This window comes from Mus caroli, chromosome 5 (assembly GCF_900094665.2).
Source record: "Mus caroli chromosome 5, CAROLI_EIJ_v1.1, whole genome shotgun sequence".
Taxonomy (NCBI): domain Eukaryota; kingdom Metazoa; phylum Chordata; class Mammalia; order Rodentia; family Muridae; genus Mus; species Mus caroli.
The window spans coordinates 5558365-5571485 of record NC_034574.1 but is presented as its reverse complement, the minus strand read 5'-3'; the positions used below and the strand labels follow the sequence as shown (position 1 = coordinate 5571485).

Below are 13121 nucleotides of genomic sequence, written 5' to 3'. Positions count from 1 at the left end.
ATAATTTTTGTGGTCCACGCTATCCAGTCTTGTCTGTAAAAGTCTTCCTTTTAATTTGGTAGCGTATGGAGAAAGAGCTACACTGAATGGACTCTAGCCAGCCCGAGCACGTCACAGATGGCTCTGGTAGGCATTGCCTTTCTCCCTGATTCCCACTGTCTTGCTAGAAACTATTAGATTCTATTCCTAAAGCTAGCCAACAAGGTCGATTCCCTTTTTTGGTCATTTCCGTCTCCTGAGGCTGACTACCAAATTCTAGTTATCAAAGTATTGCAGTTCACCTATCACCCTTCCCCTCCTTTGACTTACCCAATTTGTCTAATGAAAGTCAACACCTCATCCTAGCCCCGGGCTTGCCCTTGACTTGACACTGTCATTTGCCTATGTGCCACATCTGCCTCCTCTCTAGCCAGAGGTAGTCCCTTGCCCTGGGGTCTTGGGTCCATATGGATCCCTTCATACACATAAATGAATGATTTTTTTAAAAGATTTATTTATTTTATGTATATGAGTACACTGTACAGATGGTAGTGAGCCTTCATGTGGCTGTTGGGAATTGAATTTTTAGGACCTCTGCTCACTCCGGTTGGATACTCCAGAAGAGGGAGTCAGATCTCATTATGGATGGTTGTGAGCCACCATGTAGTTGCTGGGATTTGAACTCAGGACCTGTGGAAGAGCAGACGGTGCTCTTACCTGCTGAGCCATCTCTCCAGTCCGAATGATTTTTTTTATATAAACTTTAATAGTCAATTTTAAGACTTGGGACAAGTTGTTGCTATAAGACATACTCCAAAAGCTTGGAATATCTTCCTCAGCCATCAAGATCTGTCTATTCTGAGCTAAGAAATACAAGCTTGTTCAAATTTAATCTGAGTGCTACCCGATTTTAAATTTGACATTAAAATGTCTATTATACATTTGGTGGAAAATATTTTCAGGACTCTGCTTAATTATAGTTTTCCAGAGATGGTCATTTTCCTCACATTCTCCAGGTTCCACTGATTTTCTTCAGTCCCGAGGTTTTCTCTTTGTGAGAAGCCACGATCTTCATGGAGACACTGTTTTTGCTTAACAAAACCAGGAAGAAGAGAAACTCGCAGCAGGGCTCATAGCTCAGTGTTAGAGACCCTGCGTAAAGGCCTGGTTTGGTGAGATTACCAAACTCACAAAAACAGTGAAGGTGAGTGGCCCTAAATTCTTTGCCACCAGCAACACATTCAATATGCGGAAACTTCTAAAGAGGTGCCAATTTTTTTTTTTACTAAAAAAAAAAAAAAAAGACAATGAAGGTTTCTGAGAAATCCAGTCAGTCTAAGAATTCTATTTTCTAAGCATAATATAATATCCAGAACGGAACACTTACATACTATGAGGGGGAAAAGTTCTTTAACACAGTCGCTTTGACAAGCTTAGAGAGATTATCCAGCTTGATTATGTAATAATACCTCCAGCAACCCTGTGCAGTCATGAAACATATTAGAAATTCTGCAGGAAACTCAAAAGGATTTCGGAAAGACAGCAGCTTTTAATATGCCAATTTGAAATGAAGTCTTTAAACTGTTGTACAACTTAACTATGCATGAGCAGGTAAAATATTTTTCCTTCCACGAAAACAAAACAGAAGTACAAATAAAAAGTGTATATACGCTTAAAATTGTATCAATTTATTTCAGGAGGTAAATGGAAAAAGGGCATTGACCTGTGAAACTAAAATTACCTCATAGTCTTCCTCTAGAACGTGCTAGCTTTTTAAAAACGCAACTTCTTGGATGATAAAAATATTCAGGCCAGATCAAAGCTTGAAGCTTGACCATCGCTAGAGACTGCAAGGGCTTGCCCTAGAGGGCTGGGAGTTGGCCAAATCTTAGTCTCAAAGAGGCGACGAGGCCAAACCGGATCCATTCGCCTGCTATTCTCTTGCCAGCACACAGGGTAGACAAAATAAAATGTCTCAGTATAGATGCTTAAATTTATATCTAAAGTAGTATAAATTCTTGCCTGGGCCATGCAAAGGAGGCTGGCACTCGCAAGGGGGAGCGACTGGGAAGAAAGAACACAGCGCCAAGCCCCTAAGAGTTCGGCGAAAAGCAGGCTGAGCCGTGGGCCTCCTTACGCAGCCACAGAGCTGTGCCCGAGAGTGGGCAGAGCCGCCTACATCTCTGGACGGAGGCCAATCTCCCGCAGCATCCGGAAGGAAGCTGCGGTAGCAGGGACTGCAGAGCGCTCATCCGACTTTCTGTTCGCGTTCCCGGGGTCCGCAGCCTTGGACGCCACCAGAGCCGGAGAACCCGGCGGGGGCGGGACCAGCAAGCCTCGACAGCCCACCCCTTCCAGCGCGGGGTGGGACCCTCGCGGCTTCCCGTCCAATCCCGTTCCCCGACGCGCGCAGGGCGGGACCCTCGCGGTTTTCCGTTCTGGTCCGGCCTCAGGGCAGCCCAGAGCTTGCAGGCCGACGCAGAGGGACAAGAGGGGTGCGGGAGGTGAGGATTCTGGGGCCGGCTGCTCCCTCTCCTTCCCCTCCCACATGGCGAGGGGGTCGAAGGGTATTGCAGTAGCGGGAAGCCGAGCTGAGTGCGGTCGGGCTGTGCGCTGAGGCGTGGTGCACCCCCCCTCCCCCCCGAGCATCTTGCCCTTCTGGTTTGGGGTGTCCCCTCTCAGTTGCACCGGCCTTGCTAGAGTATGGGGGTGCTTGATCGATCGATTGGTTTTGCGTGTGCATGTTTCTTGGTTGCATGTTTCTTGGTTTTTCTCCCCTTGTCCTTACCCTCGGTGCGAAGCTGCCCTTGTTTTGGTGGGAGGAGTTTCTGAACTTTATTGCTTTCTGCTTCTGCGGGCACGGAAGGTTCCTGATGCCCCTTGGGTCCATCTGATAGGCTGCTTGGAACATAGCTAGCTCTGTAGTGATATAAACTTGATGTCTAGCAGATGTCCGTTCTTGTATTTCCAGCTTCTGTCACTAGCCTTTTCTCTTTTCCTGATCCTTACTTGAGTGTATTTCTTCCTTTCCGCAGTCACCAGGCTTGGCCAGTTCGGGTTCCCTGTGGTTTCCAATCCGAATTGTTCAAGCACGCTCCTGGAGGTCCTGAGCACTTCTTCGCGGTTTACTGGTATGTGACCCTATTTGTTTACTTCCTGGTTCTGTTTTCCCACCTCTCTCGCGTTCATATCACCTTGCTTTCAGAAAGTCCACTGTCATCGTTTTCTTAATTTTATTGGAATCATTTAACTTAGTTTTATATGGTTGAAAACTTAAGACAACTCTTAAAGAATCTGTAGTCGGCTTAACCTTGCAGGGGCTAAGCACTACAGCAGGCATAAAATTAGTACTCCGGTCTTCTTTGTGGGATCTGTTAAGTGACAAGGAAGTGTAATGAGAGCAGCTTGCCCGGCATGCTTGCATTAGTTTCCTATTGCTGTTAGAGCAGACAGTGACAAGTTTAGTGGTTAAAGGAACACAGACTTTGAGTTTCTGAAGATCTGAAGTCCGAGCGAGCTTAGCTGCTTACCCTGCATGGACACACAAAAGGAGAGACCAGGGTTTCTGTTATGAGTTACTTTCTGAAGTTTGAGGGGGAGACTCCCTTTTCAGGTTCATTCAAGTTGGCAGAGTCTAACTCCTGTTCACTTGCATTAGAATTAATCCCATTTCCTGCGAGTCCTGTTTGTCTCTGAGTTCGTTAAGGACATGGATGTAGACACAGATCATTAAAGACATAGATGTAGACACAGAGGTATGGCAGTATCTCTGCCCAAGCACTCAAATGATTAGGTTAGGTCCTCTCTATTTTAAGCTTTTTTTTTTTTTTTTTTTTTGAAACCCAGTTGCAACCATAGGAGCAATGATGTTCTATCATAATGACAAGTTCTTGGGACTAAAAAGAGTAGGTAGGAGTTTAGGTCATCATAACAATTCTGCCCACTATAGTCCATAATATAGTTGTTTCAGGATGAGTTGTTTTTATGGCATTAAAAAGTCTGATGACTAATTATATGGTTATACATGCCAAGATAAAGAGATTCAATTAAAGTTACTTGCCTAGAGCTGGGTGGGTGTTGGTGGCATATATCCCCAGCACCAGAGAGTCAGAGGCAGGCTGACCCATGTGAATTCAGGCAAGCCTGTCTGACAAAAGTTAGTTCCAAGCCTGTCTGGGGTATATAGTAATATTCTAACCCCTGCCCCCCCAAAAAAGACAAATTTTGAGGCTCAGTGAGATGGTTCATTGGATATTGACACCTGCAGGCAAACCTGATGACCCAAGTGTGATCCCCAGGACCCACATGGTAGAAAAGAGAATGAACTCCTGCGAGCTGTCCTTTATTTCCTCATGTATGCTATGGCAGCCCACTACCAAATAAATGGTCCTGTTTTTTCCAGTCACTTGCCTAGGAGCAAATGGTTAGAACATGGCTGAGTCTATATTTAGGACCGAGAACTATATTTCTGTCAGATCCAAAGTGGTTTATCAATATTCAAATGGGATGTAAGCAAAACCATTAAAAAGGAAGGGGTGGAGCTTTGAGGTCCAATGCATTGTCTGGTTATATTACTAGAACAGTCTAACCTCCTCGCTGTAACAAAGCCAACAAGACATGGTATTAAGAAAGCAAGAGGGCTTTGTTGTTATCATCTAGTCTCACTACATTACCCTGGGCTGAAGCGTCCTCTTGCTTCTGCAGCTAGGTACATGCCACCATACCCAGCACTGGGCCTTGTCCTCTCCTTCCATTTCCTTTCTCATCTAGAAGTAGGGCCAGAAAGGTGATTCTGGCAAAATGGCTTCTGTAAATGGGTCCCAGGTGCTTGTTCTGGTTGGCAGCCAGCTGGATCAGCACTGAGAAAGAGATAAAGAGTAAGGAAAACATATGCCATGCATCTGAGGACTGTGACCAGAAGGTGACACATGCAGAGGACAGGAGAAATATGGATAGGTCACTATATATGTATACAGCAAAAATTCTAGATTTGGTTAATAATGGGAGAAAAAGGTATTAGTCAAAAATAATCTACCATGCCTTTGTTTTTGGTATTGTTAACTTTTATAACATATGAATAGTATATTTTATTTAACTTTGCTATTTTAAAATAGGATATAAAAGGACAGGAAATTTTCACTCAGTATCAATTCTCTGTTTTCTTAGTTATTGGTTTTATATAGGATCTATAAATGATTTTCTCAGAAAACTTATTTTTTACTCAATACCAATATAGCCTATTCATATATGGTGTTTGTTTTATTTTGATGAAAATTACCACAAATGTAGAAAATATTGAAGTTTGGTTTGTGATATTCAAAGCCAGTGTGATTAGGGCCCATGCCATCTGCACAGTGTTAAGTGACATCAGCCTGTCACATGAATTCTTACAGTCTATAATATCCCATGCTCTACACCTCTGCATATACTTTTGAGAATTTCTCAGACCATAATCTTGTTCTACACATCTAATCCTACCCACCCAGCAAGACTCTCTGCAGTTCCCTAATGGCCTGTAATACCTCCTGGTCAGCGGGGAGATTGTAACCTAACACATCGGCATTTGGGTACCAAGTGTGACTTCTTAAACGTGACTAAACCTGAAATGCTTGTTTGCATATGTGAAGTGGCAGAGAATGTTGCCTCTAGAAGACAGTGTGAAGGTTAGGAGTAAGCATGTTTTCTCTAACACCGCACTACCTGGTGTTGGGTGGCCACATCTTTCTGATGACACATTGTTCCTGGCATGCTAAGCTCACATTCTTAATAGTGAAGCTACTTTTCCTTATTTGACAAGTTTACAAATAGCTCAGGGGTTTGACGTTGTGACCGATGTCCCGCCTGTTTTTTCTTTTAGTTTTCTTACTGTGACTATATCATGGAAAATCAATTGACTAAATCAGTTGAAGAACGGACATTTCAGTACCAGGACTCTCTTCCGTCATTGCCTGTTCCTTCACTTGAAGAATCATTAAAAAAATACCTCGAATCAGGTGTGTTCATAATTGTCCAGTGTAGCTTAATGTTGTTAGTAACGTAGAAATGATGTTGATTGGGGTCTCATTGCGGGTGCCTCCAGGCTCATCCTTAAAACATGCAAAGCTTTTTGAAAGTTGTTTCCCCATAGTTTGGAAAGTCAGATAGTATTAGTAGGTCTGCAGTGTAAATGGAAGTCCTCTGTCTCTACCTCCTTGTACTAAGTCCACAGAGGGCAAAGATTTTGAAATCCTCTCTGTTTCTTTTGCTCTCTCCATATTTGAAATAATCTTCCATTTCTTGGATCTTGTAGTTTTGACATTATGAATTAATTCCTTAAAATAGTTTTGATGTTTGTTCCCTAACATCTGTCTAGAGCATATGTACAATCCGTCATATCCAAATTTCCCTCACATTCTCATTATCTATATATAAAATCAGGATTTTAAATTAGCAGCTACCTGATCTTTTTTTGTTGTTGTTTCTTTTGTTTTTCGAGACAGGGTTTCTCTGTGTAGTCCTGGTAGTCCTGGAGTTCACTCTGTAGACCAGGCTAGCCTCGAACTGAGAAATCCACCTGCCTTTGCCTCCCAAGTGCTGGGATTACAGGCATGCGCAACCACTGCCTGGCCCACCTGATCTTAATAAATCTTTACCTTAATTTGGCTGGCCGTTCAGGGTCTAGAGCAGTGGTCCTCACCCTTCCTGATGCAGTGGCCCTTGCTGCTGCTCCTCATGTTGTGGTGACCCACAGCCATAAAAGTATTTTTGATCATACTTTGTAACTGTAAATTTGTTACTGTTTTGAATCACAATGTAAATTTCAAATGTGTATTTTGGTGGTCTTAGGTGACCCCTGTGAAAGGGCCATTCAACCCCCTAAGGGTTGCACAGGTAGAGAAGCACTGGCTTACAGCCTTATAGTTGTTCATGAATGAGCGTGTCATTTCACTTTGGTACGTATTTGCTGCATTTCCTCTTTCTTCATTGCTTAATTTTTTTCTTTGTATTCATAATTTGTTCCTAAACATTTGCCTGGGTGAGTACTCTTGACTCAGTTGTATTTCCTCTTGGAAACCATGCCTTGTGGAGCTCTCTCCCTTCTCCTCCCCTGCCCTCCTTTCTTTCTCTTCTCCTCCCTGTCTTCCCTCTTTTCTTTGCACTTGCTGCACAGCTGCTGTGCAGAGCGTTCCCTTTGCTAACACTCTTCGCTTCTCTCCTACCTACTCTTTCTTAGTATACTTCCTCATATCGCTTCATCCTGCCTGGGGAAGAATATTTGAGGAGGGCAAAAAAGAGCTAAATGTTTTTACTTGATTTTTATCTTCTTCTTTTTTTTTTTTTTAGCTGAGTGTAGATTTCTGAATTGGGTGTGCTTTAAGACTTTGGAAGGCCTTGTTTGTTCCTTATGGGAAATGGGGCCATTCTGACTTTGGGGTCCCTCCTACTGAAGATCTTAGTGCTTCCCGCCTCTTCTCCTTCCCATCTTCATGTACCTGTTAAAGCCATTTACTGATTTATCTAACTAACCCGCAGATTCTAGCTACTGCTACCTGTATGAGTCCTGCAGTGGGACAGGGGAGCTGATAGGTGCTACACTTCTAAAGAAAAGTAATTCTCTCTCAGTAGCCATCAGCTCCTCTCCCTCTGCTAGCGGTGAAGCCTTGAGAGCCCCTCCCCACTCCCTGCTGGAATTAGCTCTCTTGGTCTTGTGCAGATAAACCCAGGGCCAACATCATGAGCACATCAGCGGTGTTGTGTCCAGAGGACTTCAGTTCACAGCACTCCTTCCTGTACTCGAGTTCTGAAAACACACACACACACACACACACACACACACACACACACACACACACACGCTCATGAGCTGCCACTGTGTGATTTCACTATATGTATACTGTATAATGTTTATAGTAGGTCAAACATCTGTCTCTTCAGACATTGTTTCATTATGTCAAAAACATTCAAAAATCTTCTCTCTGAGATACTCAGGAGAAGTATTCCTGTCTGCAGTAGCCCGCCATAACGTGAGTCTCACTTAGTAGCCACTGGCTACTTTCCACACCCTCCCTGCATCTCCCCCTCCAGGTATCAGTGTTTCCGAATGGTGTTGGTTACCATTCTAGGCTTTGTTCATTTAGCATTTTCCAGTTCCATTTGGGTTGTAACCAATGTCAGTATTTCATTTTATTTTTTATGGCTCAGTATCGTGTCAGTGTGTGTATAGTACAGACAGATACTGTTTGCATCTGCTGGTTTTCATGAATATTGAATATAGGATGTGTATTTTCAGTACAATTCCACTTATTTGATGTGGACAGAATCCAGGCATTCTGTTTCATGTGATTCACTTTCAATATTTTTCCTGGCGCTGAGAGAGTTGTGAGATGGGTGCCTGGCTCTGATTTGGGAGAAGACCCTGCAGCCATCTTGTTCATCCTTCTTTGTCTTCTGTTTGTTTTTGGAGGTACCTTGTGCCTTGAATTCTTGAACCCTGGATTCAACTATCAGAATTAGCTTGTTTCTTGACTTACATTTGACCATTTTTTGTATTTTCTGTGACTTTTATTTCCTGGCCTTAGATACTTCTTTTCTCTATTTTACAAGCCAGTCATCATCTCCCCCAGTTGGTATGTTTGTTTACCTTGGGGTTTTTGAAACAGGGTCCCAGTATGTTGCCCGGGCTGACCTTGAACTTCTCCCACCTCAGCCTCTCGAGTGGCTGGGACTCTAGGTATATTTTTAAGTATTTTATGTATATGAGTGCTTTGTTTGTATGTCCGTCTAAAATACCAGAAGAGGGCATCAGATCCCGTTGCAGGTGGTTGTGAGTTGCCACGTGGGAGCTGGAAAGTGAGCTCAGGGCCCGTGGCGAGCAGCTAGTGCTCCTAACTGCTGAGTTCTCTGGCGCCCCTGCACTCCTTCTGAAAATTGCTTTACTGTCACTTTAGTGGGATTCTGGAAGGATTGGAGATATTTATATGTCTGGTTCCCTGGCTGAACTGGAAGCAGGCGTGTGCATGTGAATGCCATCCCTTTTCATTTGTTATTACTATTTTTTGGATGGTGTATACCTGCTTGCCTCTATCTCATACTGTTTGTATTTTTGTTTGTTTGTTAATTTTTAACATGGGTTCTAGGTATCAAACCCAGGCACTTATGCCAAAAAGTAGCTGTCATCTCAGACCTATTTTGTTTTGCTTTTTAAATACCTTTTTTTTTCTTTAAAAAAAAAAAACCTATCATAGTAGCATATTTTAAATTCATAGATTATTGACTCTTTTTGAGTATTTACTTTACTTTTTTCTGAAAACATATTTTGGAATGGACTATACATTGTGCTAGTTCAGATTTTAAAGAAGCAAATATGAAAGAAAAAGGATACATTAATTTGATTTCTAACAAACTAATTTTCAAAACAGTTGATTTTCATAAGCAATAATGGAAAATGCTTTAATCTCTCTTATTTGTGGTTATATAGGACTTACTTTCTATTACAGTACTAGCTAGATGATAGCTTCACCTCTTTAACTATCAGCTACAGTAATTTGGGGATAATTTCAGGATATTGTGACTACATTATTACAATACCCACTGTTTTCTTTCTTTCTTTCTTTCTTTCTTTCTTTCTTTCTTTCTTTCTTTCTTTCTTTCTTTCTTTCTTTTTTAAATTACAGTTTTCATGTTGCAAACTAAAGCCTTCCTGTGTGCTAGCAGTGTTTAGATTTATGTACGAGTGGTTGAGATGGTGTGGAGATACTTATGTCGAATCACTTTTTCTATAGTGAAGCCATTCGCAAATGAAGCCGAGTATAAGAAGACTGAAGAAATAGTTCGAAAGTTTCAAGAAGGAGCTGGCAAAGGCTTGCATCAGAAGTTACTTGAAAGGGCTAAAGGAAAACGAAACTGGGTATGTATACTTATAGCTGAAAACTTGATATTGAAAGGAGACTTAGAGTGTGCTTGGCTTTATGTTTACATCATTGCTAGAAAACACCTGAAGTCATTGTCATGGTCACACACAACAGCGTGACTCATTTAACTGGAAAGCATTTGTTTTATAAGTGAGCTTTTCTCCTTCTTGAGAACGTGTTAAAATAGAGGTTTCCTGGAATCAGTAGTTTCTGACTCAGTAAGTCCACAATGGAGCCCAGACTCCCTATTTTAATTCTTGTGTGTGGTATGTGTGTTGGTCACTATTGCCACAGGAGTCAGAGTTACACATGCCAGGCAAGCTCTCCACTGAGCCTTACAGAGCCTCGCCCATCCATGTGGTGAGCTACAGACGTGCTTGCTAGAAAGGGCCTTCCAGGCCACCGTAGCCTGACAGATCCTCAGGCACAGGTGGCACAACAGAGCTAAACAGAGCGTGGAGAGGTGGGAGTGGACACGCTCTGACTTCCTAGTCTCCATTCCCAGAAGTCTTTCCCGACTCTTTGAAAGTAACCACTTCTCCAGTACATGGATTAGAGGGTGGTGTTTCACCATTAGAAAGCGTTGCCTTAGTTGGAAAATAATGATGGTGACTTACAATTTTATAGAGAAAAATGCCTGATGTTTTCATTGAGACATTGCTCTTTGTGATAAAAAACAAAAAAACAAACAACAACAACAACAAAAAAAAAACAACAAAAAAAAACCCCAAAAAACCAAACAAACCAATCTGCTTCCAATTTTCTTTGTTCTCAATTTTGAGGAGATTTTCATTAAAATGGGGGTAAAGGTAAAGAAGTCTTTTTTCACTCTGGTCTTTTTCTGGGTAACTAGCTACACTTCGTGCCATCAATTAAAAAAAAAAAAAAAAAAAGAATGCCAGGTAACTGATAATATCAGATTACTTCGGTGAGAAATTCAGTTACTTGCTGTGACCGGGGACACGGTAAAAAGGGGTATCAGAGAAAAGTGTAAATTAGTTTGAAGCATACTGAAGGGTCTTGCATTTCTAAGTAGAATTTTAGGGTTTTTTGTTTGTTTGTTTTGCTTTGCTTTTGTTTTTTTGATTTGGTAAAGCAACATTGTAAGTGTCTTACTCAATAACTGTTATTAAGTGTGCTTCAGTGAATATCTCTTAGACTCTAGGACTCCTAAATAACTTGTTGGCTAATAGGGAAAGTTGGGTAGTAGGGTTTCATGGCGGAGCTAAACCAGCTAGTGTTTAGGAGTTAATGGTCGAAAAAGTGAGAAGGAGGGAAGAAGGGAAGGGAGGTCATTGCAGCCGCATTTCTCATTCTCTGTGGTTTTGAGCTGGAAGGGTAATGGACAAATGTAGCGTGTTCTCTTGCTAGCAGCTACATATGGAGCATTTGGAAGAAGTAATGTTCTTAATTCCTTTTAGCTGGAAGAATGGTGGCTCAATGTTGCCTACCTGGACGTACGTATTCCATCACAACTGAATGTGAACTTTGTGGGTCCGTGTCCTCATTTTGAGCACTACTGGCCTGCAAGGGAAGGCACTCAGTTAGAAAGAGGAAGCTTACTGCTGTGGCACAACTTGAACTACTGGCAGCTGCTAAGAAGGTAAGAGTGCCAAGGATCCTGGCACGGGTTGGACTGAGAAGGGACAGGCACCAAGGGCCCTGACAGAGGCTGAGAGGTGAGCTTGCCCAACGTGGGAAATAAGCAGATGCTGTCAATTTAACTAGGCTATTTGGGGGGAGAATAACATAGTTGTGGTAGCTCTATAGCAAGTTTTAATAATGACTTTTTAATCAAAATGCTTTTTTAATAGAGAAAAATTGCCTGTACATAAATCTGGAAATACTCCTCTAGACATGAACCAATTCCGAATGTTGTTTTCTACCTGCAAGGTTCCAGGAATTACTAGAGATTCGATTATGAATTATTTTAAGACTGGTAAGTAAAGACATGGAATGTGGCTGATATTTGGCAGGGCAGGGGGGGCACTGACATTTGAGTAGTTTTGTGGTGATTTCTAAGATACTATTTTAAACAGTTGGGTTCTGGAAAGTTTATCAGAGACTTTCTGTGAAACTGTCTTCTCTCCCATTACTAGCTCAGTAATATTCTTGATGAACATTACGGAGAATGGCTTTAGCTCCTAGTTATACATTATCCAAGGCCTTATTTTTTTCATCAGAACCTTTATTTCAGTAAGGTCTTTTTCCTGCAGATACACCCTAGACCCTGTTAACTTAAAACTCCATCACCCCGAATGTTGCAGTTTCCGTTATCCCTGGGAACAGCCACATCCATCAGTGGTCCACCTTGGCTGTTTTGGTGTCCACATTGTGACACACCATATCATGGCCTTAGTGCTCTGGACAGCCACACTCTTCTCTCTCTTTTGGCCCATAGTGTCTTGCTATAATTGTTAGTGTTTTAGTTAGGGTTTTGCTGCTGTGAACAGACACCATGACTAAGGCAAGTCTTATAAAAACAACATTTAATTGGGGCTGGCTTACAGGTTCAGAGGTTCAGTCCATTATCATCAAGGTGGGAGCATGGCAGCATCCAGGCAGGCATGATGCAGGAGAGCTGAGAGTTCTATGTATTAATCCAAAGGCTGCTAGTGGAAGACTGACTTCCAGGCAACTAGGGTGAGCCCACACCCACAGAGGCACACCTACTCCAACCAGGTCACAGCTCCAAATGGTGCCACTCCCTGGCCCAAGAATATACAAACCGTCACAGTTAGTTTATTCCTGCTCTTTGCCTTGTGCCTCATTCTCAACTATTGAACTTTTTCTGAAGGAATCCTATTTTCATTTATTCATGTTAAAGCAAGATGGCCCTACCATTTCTGATGGTAGTGGTGAGGATAGATGGCTAGCTTCCATAAGTACCCATACCTTCCCTTCTTGGGAAACCCACAGAGTATATAACTAACTCTTGTGTTTGACCTCATGAAGCAAGGACTTGAACATTCCTCACTCAGCCTCCTCAGAGTGACAGTGGATCCCAAACCTTTATCTCATGCTGAGTGACATGAAGAGAGTATATAGGTGGAATCGAGGTTTATGTAAGCTGCTCTGTTTGACCTCTGTACACCCAGAGACTGTGGTTGGTGGGGATGTTCCTTGTCATATTTCTTTTTTTTTTTTTTTTTTTTTAATATTTTTATTACATAATTTCCTCAATTACATTTCCAATACTATCCCAAAAGTCCCCCATAGCGCCCCCCACTTCCCTACCCACCCATTCCCATT

The 13121-nt window shown here is 42.2% G+C and overlaps 1 protein-coding gene across 1 annotated transcript in view; it reads left to right on the top strand.

Annotated features, from left to right (window-relative positions):
• Window positions 1-2385: 2385 nt before the first annotated feature.
• The window catches only part of Crot (carnitine O-octanoyltransferase), a 29448-nt gene continuing 18712 nt past the window's right edge, over window positions 2386-13121 (top strand). The window contains exons 1-6 of the mRNA XM_021163000.2: window positions 2386-2483; window positions 3015-3110; window positions 5837-5972; window positions 9741-9865; window positions 11291-11472; window positions 11684-11808. Coding sequence (XP_021018659.1) covers window positions 5858-5972; window positions 9741-9865; window positions 11291-11472; window positions 11684-11808 — 547 coding nt within the window. The 5' untranslated portion in view covers window positions 2386-2483; window positions 3015-3110; window positions 5837-5857. The remainder of the gene's footprint in view (window positions 2484-3014; window positions 3111-5836; window positions 5973-9740; window positions 9866-11290; window positions 11473-11683; window positions 11809-13121) is intronic.